This window comes from Primulina eburnea, chromosome 9, assembly GCF_022965805.1.
Source record: "Primulina eburnea isolate SZY01 chromosome 9, ASM2296580v1, whole genome shotgun sequence".
NCBI lineage: Eukaryota > Viridiplantae > Streptophyta > Magnoliopsida > Lamiales > Gesneriaceae > Primulina > Primulina eburnea.
This window is the reverse complement of record NC_133109.1, coordinates 2,193,814-2,217,570: the sequence shown is the minus strand read 5'-3', so window position 1 is coordinate 2,217,570 and position 23,757 is coordinate 2,193,814. Positions and strand designations below refer to the sequence as shown.

The window sequence follows — 23,757 nt, the reverse complement described above, 5'->3', positions numbered from 1 at the left end:
TGATCCGTCTCACGAAAACATACCCATCAAATTATATTGTTCATTACTTCATTTTCACTTACAATAAAAATATCATACATTTTAGGATCTTACGCATCCTTACGTTGTCCATTTTTCATTTGTTTTATCACTTTGATAACTATAGTTTCAGTGAATTTTGGAGTTCATTTTTTCATGATTATTACGGTCGTCACGAAGTCTACAACATCAACGACTACGATTATTTTGTCCATTTTCGTTCTTTTTGAGCCGTGGATTTTATCGCAATGTAACTTTATTGAACATTATTTTTATTTTTTTAATCTAAAAATATCGAATCATAAACTTACTCTAAATTAAGAAATGTGGGCAAGAAAATGATTTTAAAAAACTACAAAATCATTAAAAGTCACGTGATTACGAAAACATCTTTTGAGAAACGAAACCAAAAGTCACGTGATTATTTCATGATGCTGAAGCCAGTTGGTTAAAAAGGTTGGTTAGTGTCTCGATTTATTAATTATCATAATCATGATTCTTGTATATGACATCGAAAGTCAAAACTTACGAACAAATTATATTAATACCCCTTGTAAAAATTCGACAAAACAAAAAACTCTCTTAAAATTAATTGAATTTATCACTTTTATTTTTAAAAATCAGACATTAAACTCATTTCAAATGTGGTAAATATGTGTTATTTGTCCAACATCAGTTGGATAAAATATTTGAGAGTTGCTTATATGAACTTAGACAATCCTCTCATTTGTGCTATGTTTTGAGGTTGAGTTATGTATAAACCTCAATCTTAACATAGTATTAGAGCTCATGTTCAATCGTTATATGTTGGACCGCCCATAGTTGGGTCACTTATTCTTCTCATAGTTGGGTCATTTGTAAACTTCACGCTCTCATATCCGTTGGGTAAAATCTCTGAAAATTACATATATGATTGAGATTGATTTATGTCTAAATTTCAATATGTTCGAACTTACAAAAATAAAATATTAAATATGCATGATTTTTTTTTTAAAAAAGAAAGAGATATTAGTTTTTTAATATTTTTTAGGTTGTCGATCTAAGTATATTTCCTAAATTTATTGTATAAATTTTATTCATAAATTCAGGTCAAAAACATATTATTCTAAAAGCATATTTTATTATGGGCGTACAAATTAAATTTATTTTAAATTATTGAGTAAATTCGTGAATTAAATTTGTCATAATATCTGAGAGAGGGCCCCCCGTCTCGATGGTCTAGCCTCTCCCTGTCGTTTCCCAGCTGAACTCTTTGGCGGGAAAAAAAGGAGATAAAAAGATAGGGGTAATTGTGTAATTTCACTTTCTGCATAATGCTGTAATTTCACTTTGAATTTAACATTGAACATAAAATATTTACGAATAAGTCTTATTGAGACGATCTTACGAATTTATATATGTAAAACGGGTTGACACGCTCTATATTTGCGAAGGAAAAAATTAAAATTTATGTATATAATATAATAATAATATAATATAAAATAAATATAGGACTGTAAGTTAATCACGGAGTGAATGGCGCTGCTGCTCAATTATGCAGAGATGAAACAAATGGGCCCACTAACACAGCTCAGAGCGACGGTGATATGTGGGCCTGTTTGTGGGCCCAACGATAAACCCAATCTAAAAATCATAAGCTCTTCTTATTGGGCTCTGTTGTGGCCCGCATGTCTACTTGCGCATTTTGTGGTCACGTATGCATCAAAATGGACCACGCGCGGAATGGCACCCGCAGTTTTTTCATGTTTGGCACGCGCTGCCAAACATACTATTAGGGTGTGTTTGGTTGGGTGGATTAAATAAGGATAGATTAATAGTCCAATATTTATCGTTAAAATTTTAAGTTGTTTTAATAATCATTTTGACCCGGTTTAAGATCTAATTTTATGGATAACTATTTGATTAATAAAATTGGATCTTAAACCGGGTCAAAATGATTATTAAAACATCTTAAAATTTTAACGATAAATATTAGACTATTAATCTATCCTTATTTAATCAACCCAACCAAACACACCCTTAATGAAAACTAGTAAACACTAAAAAAACGGAAGGCTTAGCGACGGTTTTTACGAAACCGTCGCAACTTTTGCGACAGTTACTTATAACCGTCGCCATATAGCAACGGTTTTTAAAAAACCGTCGCCAAATAAATTAAGCGACGGTTTAATAAATACTGTCGCTTTTTTAGCCACGGTTTAATACAAACCGTTGCTATTTTAGCCACGGTTTATCATAAACCGTCGTTTTTTTAGCCACGATTTAATAAACCGTCGTAATATATTGCGACGGTTTTCATACACTGTCGTAATATATTGCGATGGTTTTCATAAACCGTCGCTACAAAAAACAGGCGACGGTATAACCAAACCGTCGTTTCTTAAGCCACGGTTTAAAAACGACCGTCGCTTTTTTAGCCACGGTTTTTAAAAAGCGACGATTGTTTGAAAAATCGTCGCTTTTTTAGCCACGGTTTATTAAACCGTTGTAATATATTGCGACGCGTTTTAATAAACCGTTCCTACTTAAAACAAGCGACAGTTTACTAAAACACGTCGCTTTATTTAGCAACGGTTTACCGTCAACCCGTCGCAATATACGGCGGCTGTTAAAAACCGTCTTAATATATATAGCGACGGTTTAGTATAAACCATCGCCGATCTGAATCGGCGACCGTTTTTGTAAAACGTCGCCGATCTGAATCGGCGACCGTTTAAGGAAAAGCTGTCGCTACTGGCGACTGTTATAATTCCTTCCGTCGCAACTAGCAACGGTTTTATCTTATACTGTCGCTATGATTCTATTTATACCGAGGTTCTCGAACAATTTTCTTGAGCGATTTTCACCTATCTCTGGTAGTAACCAAACTCTCTAAATTTTTCGAAGTTTCGGTTTTTTATTTTGTACTAACTATTACGTATTTATTTTGTAGATTTGCTACTCGTGCGATTTTCCAGCGTTACGTTGAAGCAGCTATATCTTCGCGCTTTAAAGTTTTTTTTTGTGCAGAAAATTTAATACATGATTTAATTTTTACGTATTAGTTTATTTGTGTAAATTTAATACATTAATTTTTGCTTAAATTTATTATCGTCGCGGTGCATCAATTGGACTCTTGTTACATACCGTCGCTATATTAAGCGGCGGTTTTTTTAAAAACCGCCGATTAATATAGCGACGATTTTACGTATACCGTCGTTATAAAGAGCGACGGTTGTTTTATAGCGACGGTGTTGTGATAACCGTCGCTATATTAAGCTACGGTGATGTAAAAACTGTCGCTTTTTATAGCGACCGTGTTCAAATTACCGTCGCTTTTTTTAGCGACGGTTTTGTAGAACAGTCGCTAAATAGCGACGACCTTCTTTAAATAAACCGTCGCTATTAAGCGACGTGTGTTCAAAAACCGTACACACGTCGCTTTGAGAAGGCGACGTTCACTTCTGTGTCGGACTTTCAAACCGTCGCTTTACGGTTTTAGCGACGGTGTGACCGTCGCTAATTGTTTTTTTTTTTGTAGTGTAAAAGATGCACATGCTATTATTATTTTTAATTTGATCAAATAATACTAAATAATTAACACGAAATTATTTTCGATTTAGAAAATTTGTTCGATTTAAAAGGGAAGTTTTGTTTTGATTTTTTTCTATTTAAAATATGGAGTGACTTGAAAAGGTTTTAAGTATGGTAAAAAGGGTAATTATGGAATTAAATATTTTGGTGTCCTCAAAGATAGTTATTGTGGGGACCCGGACGTTAATTCATTCCTTAATCGTCTTTAGGAATAAATAATCAAGTATAATAAACAGGGTCTAAATTTTTTTTTTTTCTAAATTACACAGCGGAAACATAATGTAATTAAATTCAAATTACATATTAAATATCACATACAACTATTATATGATCTACAATAATCCGACTAGGTTCAACTACAAGTCCGTGCTGAATCCTACGTTGCTTCAAAGCCCGGATCTCCACGCTATCTAATCCAGCCTCGTTCTCATCCTGACCCCGCTTCTATCCCACCTGTTGCCATGCACACATACAAACAAGACAACAGCCGGATAACTCCGGTGAGATATAAATATCTCAGTATAAATCATGTATACATGCTATCATATAAACAATATAAAAGCATATATCAAAAATCATATAATATATCAAAATCATGATATCAATCCATAACAGGAATAAATCATATTCTATACATGTACCCTAATCCGGAACATAATTCAATATCCAGAATAAACTCTATTCTAAGCATGTACCAATATCAGGAACATACTCCATATCAAGAACAACTCATATTCTAAACATGTACCGATATCAGGAACAACAAAGAACATGAACCATATTCAGGAACATAATCAACATCCATAAATATAAATCAATATAATTGTCACTCAAACTCGTGACTCCACGTTTTAGACTAGACTCAATCCTAGCCTAGGGATCCCGGTTTCCAGATGTGGTATTCCTATATCGACCAACAGTAATAGAAAAGACTTCAGTTCTATCCACGTCGATATAACCAAACATCCAGTGTCCTGACCTAACCGTCATGGACTGTGGTCCTATCACCAATATCATGTCCTGTGACAAAGTGCAATGGGCCAGTGACGAGTCCTCACTATCCGGCCCTTCTGTCACAAGATGGAATGTCTACGACTAAGCATATCCGCCTAGGACTCAAGACATACATGGTCTATAAATCCATAGACTAAAAATATCAATCGTATTCAATTGCAAATAACAATTCAATAAAGTATGTGATTTAGGGAAACTCGAGTCAAACCTCACTCGAGTTGTGCAATCTCAACTCAACATTAATTTATACCTTTATCTTCTCGCTTAGAAGAAGAAGAAGAAGTCCCGACTCTATCTCGGTCTTTTCTCAATCTGGTAATAACAATATCGAACATATGTATATATATTTGTACACACACCTCGTGCATGTAAGGCAAGTGTCTAACACCTTCGTGCACCACGACTCGCGCTCGGGCGGTAATAAATTTCCGCCCGGGCGCGGGGCGCTCTGTCACCCTGCACTACTCGATGGCGCTCGGGCGGTCAAAAACTACCGCCCGGGCGCCAAGCTTTCTGCCCGAAGCTTCTTTTATTGAACATTGGCGCTCGGGCAGTTAAAAACTACCGCTCGGGCGCCAATAGTTCTGTCCAATTCTCGTATAATTCATATACTTGGCCCCGTTCGGTCTCAGCATAATGCATCCATAATCATATCAGTTCATCATCAATAAATCATCTCAGATTACGTTACTCAAATTCTTGGGCATTACATTTCTCCCCCTCTTAGATCTGAGTTCGTCCTCGAACTCTCACTAAATTAATTCAGATCTATCAGAAGAACTGTATAACAGAGTTTAACATCCAAACTCATTTCATTAACATCATTCTAAGGTATCTTCTTTTCCCGGATTTTGACTCCCAACGGAAAACACTTATTCAAGAAGTATAATGTCATACTACTCGAACTGACTTGCGACAGAATCCATCGCAAAACATTGGCGATACAACATCCGTATATACCAATCAACAACTCTTAACAATCAATATCATGATCTGTTAATCCCAGTCCAAGATATATTCAATCTTCGGCTTCAAATACTAACAATCATCGTCCGACGTTAGCATATTTAGTCTATTAATTCTGAGTTGTTTCCATTTTCTTCTGAATCAGTTTCATTTTCTTATCAGATCTCTGATCCTATCAATTCCAATATCAGGCATCACTGCAATATCATTCCTATAAGAAGGAAAATAGCAGTTTTCACTGTACAATACTTCAACTTAAGCTATTTCGATACTCGTTTAGTAGCTATTATCGTACAATAATTCAAAAGTGACAATAAATCATGTCAACTAGTGCTAAAATCCAGCACTACATTTCCTGGATATCCTCCAGTATCAGGATAGTTCACTCCGACTATCCTTCAATCTGTAAATCATAGATCAAAAATCATACTATAGACTCAGCCAAAAGTATAAAATCAAACGAAAATCACAGTCTGATAAAATCAACTCTGGCATTCAATACAATCTGACTCCCGTTTCTGACATACCTCTCAGTCGTCTGGTCATATTTGTACGTCATCCTGTACAATATAACCTATGCAGATTTGAACAATCGTTCAATCATAACCACTATCTTGGCAAGATTACAGTAGTGTCATCACACAATCCATAGAAATATACTCCCATTTCTATTTAGAAATCAATACAAATGCTGACATAATTGATTTCATCTGTTTATATCAAAATTGTCTATTCGAATTATCATACATTCCCTGTTACCAGAATAGTACTAAATCTACTACTGTGTGCATCTGACAATACCTGTCATTTCAGATTCGAATATCCGACACAAACAAATCAGGTAATAATATAAATTAAGGAAGATACCTACCTGGTATTCTGTTCTGACTATCAAAATCAAGTTCTAAACAGTCTGATCGAACTTCTGAATCGCTGAATTTTCAAAACCAGTTCTGACTCGACTGAACTGTATATAAACTCAACGGTTCATATCAATCGGTATCCACTACGGACTCAAAATGATAAGAATATCAGACCAGATTCCAAAATATCAATACGCAATACTGATCTAATAACTGCATAGAACGCCATTTCTGACATTTCGAAAATTCTGCCATAATCAATGTCGTTCTCAGCCACTGATCACGGTCTCACAGTGCTACAATCAATCAGTATACTGTCTTCAGATATCACAGACTCTGAATACAATCTGTTACAATCGAGATTCATATCCGAACAATTCTGTATACAACACTCTCAGTACCCAGAATATTCAATACAATTGTCAACTGTCCGATGCAATCAGTCATACGCTGCGAATATATCAAAATATCATAGATAAAACGAGCATATATCATGAAAATATCTCTGCATATCTGATTTATCAACCCATAATTGGAACCGAAGTACTTTCCAGAGAACATATAATCAGATGTAACTCTAACTCTTCAGGCAATAAATCTTTCAACTGATATCTCAATTCTCTCAGTTCAATCAGTATCAGTCTATAAGAAATTCTAAAATGAAACCAATACCTGGAATCACATCAAGGCTGAAATCACTCCCCCTAATACAGGACAAACCTGAAATCTCATCTGCAAGACTATAGCAAACTTCCTGCTACTAGTAAATCAATCCCTGATAGGCTCATCTTCAGTAATCAATTGAATATATGAGGAATTACTTCATTATTTTCAATAATCATCGAATCTTATATAATACGGATACCAAGGAATTCAAAATCAAGAATCCTTACCGTATATCATCCATTCTTTGGCCATTTCAGGTCCAAATCTTACCATTTCCTGGCAAAACTCTATAATAGCTCTGTACTTGTTCGATATATCAATATCTATCATGCAGTCATCATCCGACAATACAAGTACAATCTAGTCTAATTCAATCTCGTTCTCAACTTACTGCAGTATACATTATATCACAGAATATCACTGATATCAAATTCTTTCCCCAAACGGTAAAGAATCAATACTACAGTAAATACAAATCCAACAGGTACAGCATATATCAGTGCCACTCAATCATGGATAATCATAAGAAATGCATTAGTATACTTCAATACATATGCAACATAATCATAAAAGATCAATACCTGTCACTGTATCATCAAGTGTGTCCTGGGTCTGTTTCTCGATCCCTCCCACCAGAGGATTCTGCTCCCTGAAATCTTCGGGGGCCTCTCTGTGGACACGCTTTAGCAAAATTTCCTTGCTGTTTACAGATATTGCACCTACCAGTTACTCCCCGGCATTGCTCCGTGGAATGTCTCCCACCGCAATTCCTGTAATAAACTCCAGTATAACTCGGGCTAGAACCACTGGAGCTAGATGAACCACTCCCTAACTTCTTGAATGGTTTCTTTCGAGCTTTTAGCAAATCCTGCTTTCCACTCGTACTACCGCGATCAATCCGGAGAGAAGGTTGCTGTGTCTGGAGTTGCACCGCACACAACCTTTTTTAGTTGTCTAATCAGACTCATCTCCGCGAAAGAATTCAGTTCTGAATATTTCCCACGAAATCACTGTACCTCTCTGTTCCCACATTCTTCTACTAGTAATCCACCAACTCCTGGCGGCTTCTCGTAACTGATGGAATACCAGTTCAACTCTCTGTTCATCTGTACAATCAAGTAAATCAAACAGGATTTCTATGTCATCAACCCAGTTTCCACAATCTTCAGATGTCTCGATACCACTCAGAATCGGCAGCTGCAGTAACTGAAACTCTCTCAGCTTTACTTCCATCTGAGTTTCTGATACATCTATATGATCAGACGAAGTACTACCCCTTTCTGGAATCCTTCTAGGAGGAATATCTGATAATCACAGATGTTAGTAATAACAGGAGACAAATCCGTCTCAATCCCAATCCTGATCAGCTTACATCTGATCAAGAATTGGTTCTGATCCAGTTTCAAATAATACATATTACCAAATCAACTCAGATCTTCAGGTAACATGTAGCTTTCTAATCAGTAAAACATACTGAAATCATAGCATAAACAATGTAGTTTCAACATTATACTCATTCATCTGCCATATAAATCCAGGCAGTAAAACATAATATCATGCTAGCATACACAATGTAGTTCCACATTATATTCAATCAATCACATGCTAGCAATCAAACGCAGACAAGAAAACTCAATCTACCCCGCTCACTCTTCTCTATCTTAGTCTAAGGAACCTACAGTTCAAGGACCTAATGCTCTGATACCACCTGTTGTGGGGACCCGGACGCTAATTCATTCCTTAATCGTCTTTAGGAATAAATAATCAAGTATAATAAACAGGGTCTAAATTTTTTTTTCTAAATTACACAGCGGAAACATAATGTAATTAAATTCAAATTACATATTAAATATCACATACAACTATTGTATGATCTACAATAATCCGACTAGGTTCAACTACAAGTCCGTGCTGAATCCTACGTTGCTTCAAAACCCGGATCTCCACGCTATCTAATCCAGCCTCGTTCTCGTCCTGACCCCGCTTCTATCCCACCTGTTGCCATGCACACATACAAACAAGACAACAGCCGGATAACTCCGGTGAGATATAAATATCTCAGTATAAATCATGTATACATGCTATCATATAAACAATATAAAAGCATATATCAAAAATCACATCATATATCAAAATCATGATATCAATCCATAACAGGAATAAATCATATTCTATACATGTACCCTAATCCGGAACATAATTCAATATCCAGAATAAACTCTATTCTAAGCATGTACCAATATCAGGAGCATACTCCATATCAAGAACAACTCATATTCTAAACATGTACCGATATCAGGAACAACAAAGAACATGAACCATATTCAGGAACATAATCAACATCCATAAATATAAATCAATATAATTGTCACTCAAACTCGTGACTCCACGTTTTAGACTAGACTCAATCCTAGCCTAGGGATCCCGGTTTCCAGATGTGGTATTCCTATATCGACCAACAGTAATAGAAAAGACTTCAGTTCTATCCACGTCGATATAACCAAACATCCAGTGTCCTGACCTAACCGTCATGGACTGTGGTCCTATCACCAATATCATGTCCTGTGACAAAGTGCAATGGGCCAGTGACGAGTCCTCACTATCCGGCCCTTCTGTCACAAGATGGAATGTCTACGACTAAGCATATCCGCCTAGGACTCAAGACATACATGGTCTATAAATCCATAGACTAAAAATATCAATCGTATTCAATTGCAAATAACAATTCAATAAAGTATGTGATTTAGGGAAACTCGAGTCAAACCTCACTCGAGTTGTGCAATCCCAACTCAACATTAATTTATACCTTTATCTTCTCGCTCAGAAGAAGAAGAAGAAGTCCCGACTCTATCTCGGTCCATTCCCAATCTGGTAATAACAATATCGAACATATGTATATATATTTGTACACACACCTCGTGCATGTAAGGCAAGTGTCTAACACCTTCGTGCACCACGACTCGCGCTCGGGCGGTAATAAATTTCCGCCCGGGCGCGAGCTCGGCGCTCGGGCGGTCAAAATCTGCCGCCCGGGCGCGGGGCGCTCTGTCTCCCTGCACTACTCGATGGCGCTCGGGCGGTCAAAAACTACCGCCCGGGCACCAAGCTTTCTGCCCGAAGCTTCTTTTATTGAACATTGGCGCTCGGGCAGTCAAAAATTACCGCTCGGGCGCCAATAGTTCTGTCCAATTCTCGTATAATTCATATACTTGGCCCCGTTCGGTCTCAGCATAATGCATCCATAATCATATCAGTTCATCATCAATAAATCATCTCAGATTACGTTACTCAAATTCTTGAGCATTACAGTTATTCTAAGACCCTCACACTTAATATAATAGGTTAGATTACTAGGTCATGAACTATATGGTATACGAATATTTCGAAAATATTTATATTAATGCTTTATATATACTTTGAAGTTCCAATATGAATATGAAAATTGATACGATGGGAAATATTTTAAAATTAAAACCGAAGAAAATGGATATTTTTCCAAACTCGATCCATGGATGTTAAAATTGATACGATGAGAAGTATGAAATGGGTTGGCATGCTCTGTATTTACGAACAAAAAAATTATAATTTATGTAAAAATAAAGTAAGGGATTAGACAATAATTTGTATTCATTGGTCAATCAGTATTTTGTACAGATAATAAATAAAAGTTATTTCGAGCTGGTCGTGGGGAAACATAAAAGAAAGTTTGAAATCACCATTAATGGTTGCGCGTGGTTTACGCGCCGCCACATGATTTTTTCCGACTGGATGTGGACTTCACCATATGTGAGAGATGGGTTTTTATTGGAGATAAATAATGGGCCCAATTCAATCGTGGGCCGATATTTGGGCCACAGTGCGAAAACGGGCTACGGCCCTAAATTTGAAGCATAAATCTTCAGTATAATATTAAAATATATAATTATTTTTTAAAAAAACATATACAAACACAAAGTTTTTTTTTCTTTTTTCAAAAAACTTTTTGATCATATAACGTGGAAAAAAAATTTAAAATACATTTCATGAAAATTTAATATTGAATGAATTAATGAAATCTCATTATACAAAAAAATATGATTAGAAATGAGGCAAAAACTTGTGTGACACGGTCTTACGTGTCGTATTTTGTGAGACAGATCTCTTATTTAGGTTATCCATGAAAAAATATTACTTTTTATGCTAAGACTATTACTTTTTATTGTGAATATCGAAAGGATTGACCCGTCTCACAGATAAAGATTCGTGAAACAGTCTCACAAGAGACCTAATCTAAAAATAAAATGGACTTAAAATTGAAGTGGGGGCAGAATTTAAGACAAAAACTTGTGTGAGACGGTCTCACGGGTCGTATTTTATGGGACGGATCTTTATTTGGATAATCCATGAAAAAGTATTACTTTTTATGCTAAGAGTATTACTTTCTATTGTGAATATGAGTAGGGTTGACCCGTCTCACAGATTGTGATCCGTGAGACGGTCTCACATGAGACCTACTCAGAATTTAATACCACTATTCTTGTGTTGTTGTATATACTATCTTAGGTTTGACATCAATTGTAAGATTGTACGTTTATCGCATATTACGATGTCTGGATCCCTTCTTCAAAGATAATTATTGCTCCAAATAAGGTATGATATATATTTTTTGTTAAAAAAAATTACAAAAGTTAGTAGATAATCACATAAATTAGAGCAAAGTTTTCAACGTTTGTACAAATCGAGTGTCTCTACAAGTGTATGTAAGCAGAGAGCTTGTTAACGGCACGTGTATATTCCTTCTTATCCAAACATTGCCTAATTTGGACGAGAGTGAGTCTCATGTGAGACCGTCTTACGGATTATAATCTGTGAGACGGGTCAACCCTACCCATATTCACAATAAAAAGTAATACTCTTAGCATAAAAAGTAATACTTTTTCATGGGTGACCCAAATAAAAGATCCGTCTCACAAATACGACCCGTGAGACCGTCTCACACAAGTTTTTGCCTTTGGACAAATAGTTTGTTTTTTGTAGCCTCTCCGTTTGTCATATCTCCAACTATTGTTTTCACCATAAATCTAATCATCCTTTTGCAATGGTTTTGAGAGACACATTTTTGCTCTTTTATCTCATATACCATATGGATCATACATGCCAATAATTATAATTTGCAAATATATTATATATTCGTTATTTATTGAAATTTCTCAAAATATTATAAGCGTTATTTATATGTGTCGATTTGTAAACCGATAAAAAGCGTTGTTACAGTATTGTGTCACGAATAATTTCTCAACGATAAAAAAAATTAGAAATTACACGCGTCGTATTCAAAATATACATACGCGAACACACGCATGGATATACATGTACACATCATATTAAGTTGTATTTGGGATCAGAATTTCAAATATATTTAAATGTAATTTTGTAATTTTAGATAAACATTCAAATCTTATATGTTTAAGTAGTGTTTCACGTTAATTACGATAAATTGATTTCAAATTTATCCAATAATAGAGATATTTGGAATTTATTTTATTTTGTGTAACTAATGTTATATAAATAATGTATAGATTTAAAATTTCAACTATTATTTCACTAGTAAAACTAAAATTATTAATTGAAATTCATCAGGCTGATTTTTTTGTATAAATATTTTAGGCAAAAATTTGTATGAGACCGGCCTCACAAATCGTATTTTGTGAAACGAATCTCTTATTTGGTTCATCCATGAAAATAAAATATTACTTTTTATGCTAATAGTGTTAATTTTTATTGTGAATATCGTCAAAGTTGACACATATAAAGATTCGTAAGACCGTCTCACAAGAACCTACTTATGTTATAAATATTAATTTTAGAGGTCTTGAAATCTTCATCCCAAATAATTGCATGTATGCCACGTCCATTTATTTTAAATAAAGTCCATTTCCAAATTTTGCTTTTTTATCTACAATTTGAAAATAATATAAATATTTACAATAACACATAAAACACACACATAATACAAAGATAATCACGAGGCCATTCGTTTTGCGCTCGTTTATTCTCTACTCTTTTCACATCAACGACCGCCACCTCCTCCGCCACCACCGCCACCTCCTCTGCCACCATTCTTCTTTATCAAATCTTGAAATTGACACTTTCTGTATTCATGCCACGAAACTTAACTTCCAATAAGAAATCCACATTTTATGCATACAATCCAAAGAAATCAGTACTGAATTAAGATGGTAGACAGGCTTCCATCTTTTCACCGCAGATTGCCAAAATACTCTGCCAGGAAGTACGTTTCTTGGGCAACCATTTTAGCCGCATTCATCATTTTCTTGAGTGTCCGCTCTCGATTTCCAGGACAGTTCTCGAGCGAGCTGCGCATCAGCACCAGTTGGGGTGGCCGGAAATGGGTAGAACAAGTGCTAACGTCGGCCAAACCCCGCCAAGAAACCGGTCATTTCACCATCCTCGTCACCGGAGCCGCAGGGTTCATTGGATTCCATGTCTCCGCCGCACTGAAGCAACGTGGAGACGGCGTTGTGGGACTGGACAACTTCAACGATTACTACGATCCTTTACTCAAAAGAGCTCGCCAAGAAAGACTAAATGGCATCGGAATCTTCGTTGTAGAGGGAGACATCAACGATTCAAATCTGTTGAAAGAGCTCTTCAAAATCGTCGAATTCACGCACGTGATGCATTTAGCTGCTCAAGCTGGGGTTCGTTATGGCTTGAAGAATCCAACCTCGTATATCCATAGCAATGTCGCTGGATTTGTGGCCATTCTTGAAGCTTGCAAATCAGCGAACCCTCAACCGGCGATCATCTGGGCTTCATCAAGTTCAGTTTATGGACTAAATTCCAAGAAACCATTTTCGGAAGCAGATAGAACAGATCAACCGGCGAGCTTATACGCAGCAACAAAGAAATCGGGGGAAGAAATCGCACACGCGTATAACCATATCTACGGCCTTTCTATCACCGGACTCAGATTCTTCACAGTTTATGGACCATGGGGGAGGCCAGACATGGCTTACTTCTTCTTCACAAAGGATATACTAGAAAGGACCCCGATAACAATATTCGAAGGGCGGAATCAAGAAACCGTGGCAAGAGATTTCACCTACATTGATGATATAGTGAAGGGTTGTCTGGCTGCATTAGATACTGCAGAAAAGAGTACAGGGAGTGGAGGGAAGAAGAAGGGCAAGGCGCAACTACGTGTGTTTAATCTTGGGAACACGTCTCCAGTTACTGTCAAGAAGCTCGTTCGAACTTTGGAGAGATTGTTGAAGGTGAAGGCAAAGAAGAAGGTTGAGCCATTGCCGGTAAACGGCGACGTTTCGTTTACACATGCTGATATCAGTTATGCCAAGAAGGAGCTCAGCTATAGGCCAAAAACGGATTTGGAGTCTGGGCTGAAGAAATTTGTTGATTGGTACATGGAATATTATGATTCTGGGTTCGGGAAGGACCTACATTCTCGATGAATTTTCAAAGGATTGTGTTGTACATAGTCATATTTTACCTCACTTAGAATGTTGAATGGGAGACATGGAGTTTATTATCTTCAAGGATATTCTTGTTTTTGATTTGGCAAAAGAAACAATCTTGAAGAGTTGAACGCAATCAGGGGACCATGTCATAGGACAACTACAATAAAGATTTGGGTTTTACGTATTTTGTGTTGCGATAATTGAGTTAACGTTCTTGATGCATTTTATATCAATTTGGCGCTCCAAAAGATTATTGTTTCATTCGGGATAAAATCTACATAAAAATTTTGATGTTATAACGAAGGATAGGAATTTGCGTAGCACCAAAGGCGAAAATCCAACAGTATCTTCTCGCCATTCTTTGTTTTTTTGCTATAAATAGATGCAAGTCAATTATTTTTAACTAATGATCAGAATTTCTGTTGAAAAGTGTGAGGAAAGGAACGGGAAAAAATGAAGATCAACTGCAACTTTAATATCAATTTCAAGTAACACTGCCAAATCGTGCAACTTTTCCACAACAATCATGATCACTTGCCGCAAATCTGATGCAACAGTTGCTACACATTTTCCGAAAACGATATGAAGTTCCTCAGATGTGTTCAAAGAAGATCAATACAAAGATTAGAGCTAATAATTAAATTTTTCTCCAAGTTTGGCAAACTTACAAAGCAAGTAACGTGATATCCCGACAAATTATGCCTCAAAAATTCATTACTCAAAAGTCAGAAACTACTCGAGACAAATTGGAAAGTAACCACATTCCATGTCTGATAGTTGGACATCCAAAATTGAATAGTCAAAAAGAAACCATGATACAACATATCTTCAGCTCATCACTCATCATACCAAAACATGATTTAATGCTTTTAAAATCTGAATGGAATAAATCAGTCCTGATTGGGCGTATTAAAAACAGAAGATTGCAAAATAGTACAAGGTATGGGAGGTCTAAGAATCAGCAATTGTAACCTCAACCTCTACACCAGGTTCGATAGTTATTGAGGTGATCTGCTTAACGACATCTGGGGAGCTGAAAAGGTCGATTATTCTCTTGTGAACCCGGAGCTCAAATCTATCCCATGTATTAGTACCTACGTAACAATATTCAGATAGGTAAAGATATCAAAGCAGTGCATCAGTTTTGGTAAACAAATGTTGAACTAACTCAACGGCAATGTATTCAAAGAGTAAAATATCAAACAAGCGGTCTACATGAGACAACTACTTCAGTATTTCGTGGCTGCATAATCCTAGCGATGAACTTACATTTTACAAATACCCAAGAAATGAATAGATCAACTTCTGTTCCTCTGTAAAAACTGCTACACTAAAACCTTCCCGCAGACTACTCTAGAAATATCATCTTCGAACTAAGCTTAACCATATTTTCATAACAAATTCATTTCAATATCACATAAATACAAAAAGAAATACCAACGTGAAAAAATTTGAAAATATTAAACTCTTGTGAAAAATTTAATACCTTCACCACATGGAGACTTCCTAGTCGTGATATGAAGAACCTTGGTAGGCATTCTAACAGGTCCCTTGACCCGGAGCTTTTTGTCCTTGGCACCGCGCACCAAATCAGCACAAACTGTAAACAAGACTCAAGTCAACAACAATGAAACTAAAACACCAAACACAGAAAATTGTGAAAGTGTAATTGTTTCCAAGTTCTAGAACCAGCTAAAATCAGTAATACCCAATATCGTCACAGGACAAAACTCCCAGAGACAAAACAAAACGTTTTGCACGTCTGTAACGGAACAAGGGAATTACCAGCAAAACCACAATGTAAACAACTATCAAGATTTCAGATTGATCAGCATGAGTAAAATCGATTATTTTTTCTTGATTAACAAGCAGCATACACAATAACACAATAATACAAATATAATAAACCGACATCGTTCAAATAACAAGAAGCTAGTATAACATTTAACAATGAATAGGATACACTACATACGCAAGTACGATTTTATCATCCCAAAATAGAAATATACATCACATTCTCGCGCATAATTTTCTAAAAACATTTTTTTATTACCTAATTTGATATCTCCCACCAGAATCATTACTTTTAATCAAGTTTTCATCACTCCCCAAAAAATCTCTATTATTAAAAGAGTGATTTTCTTGTGCCTTACATGTAGAGATAATAAATCCAAGGTGAACCGTAAGATAGAAGTACTTTATTTTTGCCAAGAAGCTTCTATGTATTTTATTTACTATCATATGCTAATTTCAAATGTACATATTTAGTCATATGCATAAAATTGTTTCTAAATATTTAGATCACATTATATTATCCTTTAGAACAACTGACTTTTAAACAAACGCAAGCCTCGCTATTGCTCTTATCCTAGGTAATTACGATTACATTACATTTGGACAATCTCATAGGCACTACAAAAGCTTAGTATATATCTACAAAAATCATTCAGAGAATAAAACCAAAGATAGCTTTCTCCAACACATTCTCCGAAAACACCTATACACACAAACTGCCAAACACTACCAAAACTCATAATTTACCGCTAATAATGAAAACCATAATTTAACGTTAATAATGAAAACCATAATTTACCGCTAATAATGAAAACCAAATGAATTTCAACTAGATACATAGCTTACACAAATAAAATAATCAATTGAAACTAACGCATTCAACAGAAAACAACTAATTGCTACAAGAAGCTATAATAATTCAACCGTTTGAGAATACACAGTATACCTTTCTCCAGATTCTTAACGTTTTTGGAAGACAGGGTGATACGGATCCTGTGAATCTGCTCCAGAGGTTCTTCCAGCCCCGGTTTTATCGGTTTCATAGCTGCGTACGCCATGTTTTCGCCGGTTAAAATCTGTGCAGATACAGACACGAGTAAAAAAACCTATCAATTTACATTGTTACAAAACCAAATCACAAATTTAACCCAATTATGGGACAAATCGAAGTTTATCGCAACGATTGCAGCTCGTAGATCACCTGATGGAAAACTGAAGATCGCGACGGCGGCTAAGCTGAGAAATCCGAGAAGTTTTAGCTGGATAATTTTACTGCATGTATAAAAGCTAGGGTTTAGTCAACTTTGAATGGACTCTGGTAACGGGCCTAATCCATTCATGTTGCTGTAGCCCGTAGGTTTTAATTGAAGAGGGTTGAGCCCGGCCCAGTACACTGTCATTTCCAGGCCTACACTTGGCATTGCCAGTTGTTAGACACATTATTTTCCTATTTAATAATTAAAATTATTTAATTATAATTAAAATTTAATTAGTGAGAGTATTAGTAGAGGTGAAGTTAGAGGACAAAAATTTGTGTGAAATGGTGATATAGATCGTATTTTGTGAGACAAATCTCTTATTTAGGTCATCCATTAAAAAATATTACTTTTTATGTTAAGAATAATTTTTTATTGTGAATATCATTAAAATTGATCCGTTTTACAAATAAAGATTCGCAGACGTCTCACAAGAGACTTACTCGAAGTTATGGAGGGCTACAAAGAAATGAGAGTTTTTAGTGGAGGCTATAGGAAAATGAGGGCTATCACTTTTTTTCATCTTGAAGATTAAATTTGAAAATATACTTAAATATATGCTTTTACTAGACAACAACATACAAGGGATGTAAAAACTTGTCCATTTACAAATTGAATCTAGCTATTTAAATAAACAATGTTGGTATCAATAACCATATTGTGTTACTTAATTTGAAGTTGCATTCTCAAGTTTTTGTTGCCAATTGTGGAAAAGATTTGAAAGGAGAGATAATGCACAGGTTTTTTTTTTTTAAAAGCTTTTTTTCTTTTCCAGAAATAGGTTTATAGAAATGTTCGTGTCAATAACACAACTTTAACGTTGTATGTATTAGCTTCGAAAAAACCTGAAATAATGCAAATGGTTTTACCATAGTCTAGACTATAAAATAGAGATACAACATTGTTTCTGACTACAATGTCAAGACACTGAAAAATATCTGAGCTGAAAGGTAGGAGATCAATGATGGCCGTTTTTATCACTTTGTTCTGATTCCTCTGCATCCTCGAACCGTTGATCATTTATCTGGAGCTGCATGAAACATGTTACGTCGAATTATACATTGATGTGCCATACTATTCTCGAAAGAACACATGCCTACGGGATGAGCATGAGTTGCACAACAGTTGCATGTGATCACGAAAGAAAGCATCCACATTCAATTTCTATGTGGTGAGTAGGGAGTAATTTAATTTTGAGGTGTAATTATACCATAGAACGATTCTGTGTAGTGATACAAAAAAATTACATGCAATCCCTATATCGTTTTACCTTTTAAAGTGATAACTATGAAAGTAGTAATGCCAAATTTGAAGTATTCTCAATGCTACACCAACTACCTGAACGACAGAATGGCATAAGTCGTCATCTCCATTAGCTCCAATCGTGCGTGTTGAATTTTGGGAGAGATTCCATTCAGAATCCTCATCGTCTGCCGTCATTAAGCAAAAGACGATTAAACGATCAAAAAGATTTAAACTAAAAGATCGAACAAGGGCATTTAAATATATGGGCACCTAAACCCTCATTTACAAACTGAGCAGCACTGAAATTCCAGTTGTGTCCATCTTCTTCATCTGAAAGCATAAAAAAATTTTAGCAAATTTTCATAAGAAAAGAATTTTCTTAACTTTGTTTCAAGAGACTATAAATCACCTTCAATGGGGTCTGGATTCAGCTCAGCACATTCACAAAATATCGCGAACAGTGTATCCACTGTTTAATAAGTTGATAGAAGGTTGTTATGCACAAGATAGAAAAATATATGCATAACATCGACGGATTGCATATTTGTCCTTCAAAGAAAAAAGATCGGCAAAATATACCTTGATTAGGATCCGAAGGCACAAGTCTCATCTCTGTAATCTTTGATAAATCTAAAATCTCGTTAGTCTCGGAATCTGAATCATCCATTTCATCATCCTCAGCTCCAGTCTCAATCTTCACAAGTATTAGCAAATTATAATGCATCATAGCAAGCGCATTTGGCATTGGAGTTTAAAATGTACAAGCATTTAGAGGAACAAAACCATGGCTTAATTTTGGTCTAATATTACTGAAACAATCACTACTATTTTGTTCACCTTCGCTCTTGATTCGACCAGTTTATTCGCATTTTGCATACTAAAAATAAAATTACTTTAATACCATATGACCAGGGAAAAAAAATTGGTATGTGAACTATAGAGGTCCTGTGATTTTCACAGCTACAGTGGATAGCGATAAATCTGTCATGCTGATATCATAAGCCAATTCAATTTGCTAATTCTAAGGATAAAGACTCGAGCACAAGGCTGGAATGAAGTTCCTATCTTTCAAAAACAGATACACTGGTAAGCAAGTTTAATCCAATAAACATTTAACTATCCACAAAACAAGTAATCTTAGTCTTCAAAACGCAATTGAAAAATAATATTTTGAACAGAACATACAAAATCAACAACTGGCGAGCTCGATTGGTGAAAGCATGCTTACCTGAGCATAAATACAAGGAGAAGGGTAAGCCTCCGGGTCCCTCGATACCGCATGAAGAGCCACCGACACGATATCCACGGCATAACCTTTAGCTCGGTCCGTGTCACTCAACCAAACAACTTGCCTTCGCCCAAGCAACAAAAAACAATCACACAAACCGCAACCGCAAATTTCCAAATCACACATATGAAATGAAATATAGTAATGAATCATACTTAGTGGAGATATAGAGAGTGCCTGGGAATTCAGGAGGTCGGTTGCCGAGAACGATAGAGACTCCCGGCTGCGTGTGCATCAGTTCCTCGCCATTGTCTCCGTCAAAAACTGGTTGACCTGCGCTTCCGCCGGCTCTTTCAGCCACTAAACGGAGCCCAGCGGCCATTCCGGTGCCTGGTTCTCTAAGCTGGATTTGAGTCGTTGCAACTTAGGGTTTGTATTTATTTATTACCATTTTATTAATATAGTTGGCAAAAATTTGTGTGAGACGGTTTCACGGGTCGTATTTGTGAGACGGATCTCTTATTTGGGTTATCCATGAAAAAGTATTATTTTTTATGCTAAGAGTATTACTTTTTATTGTGAATATGAGTAGGGTTGACCCGTCTCACATATTAAGACTCACTCAATATAGTTTCATTGCAAACTTCATTTCATTCATGTACCAATCACGGTCTTATAATTTCTCTTCGTTCAATTATAAAATGGATTTTAAATCCTAACATTTAATTTTTTTTTATAATCAAAAATATTTGCGATGAATTAAATAATTGTAACTCAAATATAATCAATAAATTATTTGTAAAATCATATAGTTCAATTAAAAAAAATTTGTGAAACTTTATCACAAATCATATTCTGTGAGACGTATTTTTTATTTGGTTAGCCATGAAAAAATATTTATTTTTATACTAAAAATATTACTTTTTATTACAAATATCAATAACTTAACTCATCTCCCGTATAAAGATCGTGAGACATCTCAAAAAAAACCTACTCTAGTTTGAATGACATGGTTTTTGGGATTTTTTTTTTCAAGTTCAATTTATTAAATTTTTGCTCAAAATCAATTCCATTGGTATATTAATGAAATATTAAAAATGGGTCCCAATGTATAAATGGGCAGATTTACCGAACAATTTTGTTACTAATAATTCATTTTTTAGGAAAACAATCACTTTAACGAGCTACTTGGGTGTTTTAAGTCGAAGACACTCGGTGCACTGACTCGTACAACCCAAGAGCTAAAATTTCACATAGAATTGTACCAAACTTAACAACAACAAAAACATAGAAGATTCAAAATTGTCATTCATTTTGAAGTACCACAACACTGTCGTCGAACAAAATGACTCGAACTATGAGGAATTAACATCACATTATGCAGTTTGCCCCAGCATATCGCCTGGCTGAAGTTGTAACCATCTCGAATTTTCATCCCCTGATTTACGCGACGAGTGTGCTTGCTGTGGTTGACTCGCTGCATCATAGAGTTTCATTAATAATTTGCAACAAACTATAAAACTAGATGATGAAGAAGACAGTTGTAAATGCAAATAGTTGACATGAATGAGAAAGAACGACGGCATGGTGACAATCATCTCAGCTAAACCAGTAACCTCTGGACCTAATACCACTTCTTCAACATAGCAATGGCAAAGTTACAAATATACATGTGCACACAAATAGAACAGAACCTGTTTCTTTCAACATGAAACACTGGATACACGAAACTTGCTAATATTACAATTACAAGTAAACAAATATATGATCTCTGATACATGATGAATTAACGAAAACTCTCACTTCTCTAAAATTTCAACAGCAATACAATTATTGGCTCACTTTGATTAACTAGCTCTTCACACAAAACATCTTCTTGTGTCTGAAAAAGCAGCTTAATAATGCCAATGTGCCAGACACTAGTCTCAACACCACCCTTGCATAAAATTAATCTAATGTGACCTTAGATGACATGACACATTGCTCATAGCATTTAAACCAGACCACAATATGGAGGAAAATAACATGTCGTCAACTACAAAATAAATTCCTTTAATGAGGAATAAGTTGAAAACAGATTAAAAATATAACATAATCTGATCTTAAAGTTAAATCATAATCTTGAAATTAAACAACAAACATTAATTTCCATTGAACTGTAGAAAAAAAGCAAAAAGGACAGGAGACTTGCTACTTCCAGATGGTGGTGTTCGATTCAAAGTAACAAATTCGTTCAGCAGTTCAAGAGTATTATTTTAACATAATATAGACCTCCAATAATTTCTAGTAAAATGCATTCAAACGCATTAAAATATAACACGATCTGCTCAAAATTTCATGATAGTTTTGTAATCAACCAACCAACAAACATCAATTTTACACAAACTGCAATAAAATATAAAAACAGAGACAAAGGAACTAGTGTTTCCAGATAGATTCAAATATTATTCTTTAACATAATAATAACCTCCAATGTCTTTAGAATAACACAAACCATATAAATAATTTCTAGCAAACTGCATTGAAAAGAAAAACAGAGATAAGGGCATATTACTATTTCCAGACGGGCGGTAGCTTCTTGGTCTTCTTGTAGTATCGGGCAAGGCGATGAATCCTGCTCTCCACCAAAATCAGCCTGAACTTGGAGTCCTTATCCTTCCTGTTCCTCTCCAAATGCTTCCTTATTGCCACTGCCTTCTTTATCAAGTGGTACAAATCCTCCGGAATCTCCGGAGCAAGACCTACACATTATCGATTAACCAAGCCATCAGCAAATCAACCACCATTTTATTCAAAAGATGATAAATTCGCAGGCAAACATTCAGAAATGAAATAATACCGTGGGCCTTGAGAATACGAAGGATCTTGCTACCAGTGACGCTCTTCACCTGAGCAATACCATTAGAATCACGAAGAATCACACCGATCTGAGAAGGTGTCATTCCCTTCTTCGCGAATTTACAGATATTGTCTTCAACCTTTTAAACCCATCAACAAACACATCAAGTTAATTCACAAAACAAACTCGCTTGTATAGCGCACGAATGTGAAATTAAAATTAATTTTTTCCCCACAAACTCACATCTTGCGAGGAGATTTTGAGCCAGCTGGGAGGAGTTCTCTTGTATGGAAGAGCTGAAGCGGAGATACCCTTGCTGAAATCCCATAAAAATGGCAAAAAATTCAGATTTATGTTCGTGAATCGAAATTGAAAGAGAAAAAACGGGGGAGGAATACCCGCGGCTGTGCATACGACCCATTGTGGCGGGGGAGACGGCGGCGACGTTGCACTGCGTTCACTGAATATAGCTCAGTTTTCTGGAATAAACAAAACGCCGAAATCGTAAATGATTAGGGTTATATCTTTAGCTGAAACGAGCTTTCCTTATGCGGCCCAATACTATCTGGGCTTGCACTATATAATTGTACCACTATAAAATGGGCCACAAAAGAAGCCTGATTCGTGGCTCCTGAATTACACTTATTCCGTATTATCAAAGAATCCAAAAATTCAAAGGCTCTCGGTTTAATTACGTGAGACAAGTATTCTATTTTAGTTACTCACAAAATATCCACAAAAATATTTTATTTTTTATATCAAAATATCATTTTTATTGTAAATATAAACACAGTCGTTGGTCTCACAAGTAAATATC

General features: G+C 35.6%; 4 protein-coding genes across 5 annotated transcripts; 1 reads left to right on the top strand and 3 right to left on the bottom strand.

Annotated features, from left to right (window-relative positions):
* The first annotated feature begins 13,108 nt into the window (after nt 1-13,108).
* LOC140842157 (UDP-glucuronate 4-epimerase 3-like) lies at nt 13,109-14,751 on the top strand. Its single transcript, XM_073209967.1, has one exon. It carries the CDS (start codon nt 13,316-13,318, stop codon nt 14,570-14,572), a length of 1,257 nt encoding a protein of 418 aa, XP_073066068.1. The 5' UTR covers nt 13,109-13,315; the 3' UTR covers nt 14,573-14,751.
* A 426-nt stretch (nt 14,752-15,177) lies between these two features.
* On the bottom strand, nt 15,178-17,710 carry LOC140841084 (small ribosomal subunit protein uS10y-like). 2 transcript variants are annotated; one of them, XM_073208270.1, is made up of 5 exons: nt 17,574-17,710; nt 17,319-17,448; nt 16,065-16,178; nt 15,515-15,672; nt 15,178-15,467 (listed from the first exon to the last, which is right to left on the bottom strand). In XM_073208270.1, exons 2-4 carry the CDS (start codon nt 17,428-17,430, stop codon nt 15,530-15,532), a joined length of 369 nt encoding a protein of 122 aa, XP_073064371.1. In that variant the 5' UTR covers nt 17,431-17,448; nt 17,574-17,710; the 3' UTR covers nt 15,178-15,467; nt 15,515-15,529. The 2 variants fall into 2 exon arrangements, with proteins under 2 accessions (XP_073064371.1, XP_073064370.1); XM_073208269.1 differs by having other exon boundaries at nt 15,178-15,672.
* Nucleotides 17,711-18,436: 726 nt separating this feature from the next.
* LOC140842156 (chloride conductance regulatory protein ICln-like) lies at nt 18,437-20,561 on the bottom strand. The gene is made up of 7 exons (XM_073209966.1): nt 20,317-20,561; nt 20,102-20,225; nt 19,453-19,567; nt 19,283-19,342; nt 19,144-19,203; nt 18,967-19,058; nt 18,437-18,658 (listed from the first exon to the last, which is right to left on the bottom strand). Exons 1-7 carry the CDS (start codon nt 20,481-20,483, stop codon nt 18,587-18,589), a joined length of 690 nt encoding a protein of 229 aa, XP_073066067.1. The 5' UTR covers nt 20,484-20,561; the 3' UTR covers nt 18,437-18,586.
* A 761-nt stretch (nt 20,562-21,322) lies between these two features.
* LOC140841083 (small ribosomal subunit protein uS15) lies at nt 21,323-23,544 on the bottom strand. Its single transcript, XM_073208268.1, has 5 exons — nt 23,339-23,544; nt 23,184-23,256; nt 22,941-23,079; nt 22,656-22,842; nt 21,323-21,578 (listed from the first exon to the last, which is right to left on the bottom strand). The coding sequence occupies exons 1-5, from the start codon at nt 23,359-23,361 to the stop codon at nt 21,545-21,547; spliced, it is 456 nt and encodes a 151-aa protein (XP_073064369.1). The 5' UTR covers nt 23,362-23,544; the 3' UTR covers nt 21,323-21,544.
* Nucleotides 23,545-23,757: the final 213 nt, after the last annotated feature.

What these genes read in the sequence shown, in the direction of transcription:
- LOC140842157 (XM_073209967.1), top strand. Translation starts at nt 13,316, where the DNA reads ATGGTAGACAGGCTTCCATCTTTTCACCGCAGATTGCCAAAATACTCT.
- LOC140841084 (XM_073208269.1), bottom strand. Translation starts at nt 17,430, where the DNA reads ATGGCGTACGCAGCTATGAAACCGATAAAACCGGGGCTGGAAGAACCT. An exon ending in CGTTAAGAATCTGGAGAAAG is followed by an intron (nt 16,179 to 17,318) that starts GTATACTGTGTA and finishes TCTTGTTTACAG; the next exon opens with TTTGTGCTGATTTGGTGCGC. An exon ending in GAAGTCTCCATGTGGTGAAG is followed by an intron (nt 15,673 to 16,064) that starts GTATTAAATTTT and finishes ATTGTTACGTAG; the next exon opens with GTACTAATACATGGGATAGA.
- LOC140841083 (XM_073208268.1), bottom strand. Translation starts at nt 23,361, where the DNA reads ATGGGTCGTATGCACAGCCGCGG. An exon ending in GGTCGTATGCACAGCCGCGG is followed by an intron (nt 23,257 to 23,338) that starts GTATTCCTCCCC and finishes ATGGGATTTCAG; the next exon opens with CAAGGGTATCTCCGCTTCAG. An exon ending in TCAAAATCTCCTCGCAAGAT is followed by an intron (nt 23,080 to 23,183) that starts GTGAGTTTGTGG and finishes TGGGTTTAAAAG; the next exon opens with GTTGAAGACAATATCTGTAA.
- LOC140842156 (XM_073209966.1), bottom strand. Translation starts at nt 20,483, where the DNA reads ATGGCCGCTGGGCTCCGTTTAGTGGCTGAAAGAGCCGGCGGAAGCGCA. An exon ending in CTCCTTGTATTTATGCTCAG is followed by an intron (nt 19,568 to 20,101) that starts GTAAGCATGCTT and finishes ATACTTGTGAAG; the next exon opens with ATTGAGACTGGAGCTGAGGA. An exon ending in TATGCCATTCTGTCGTTCAG is followed by an intron (nt 18,659 to 18,966) that starts GTAGTTGGTGTA and finishes TGTTTCATGCAG; the next exon opens with CTCCAGATAAATGATCAACG.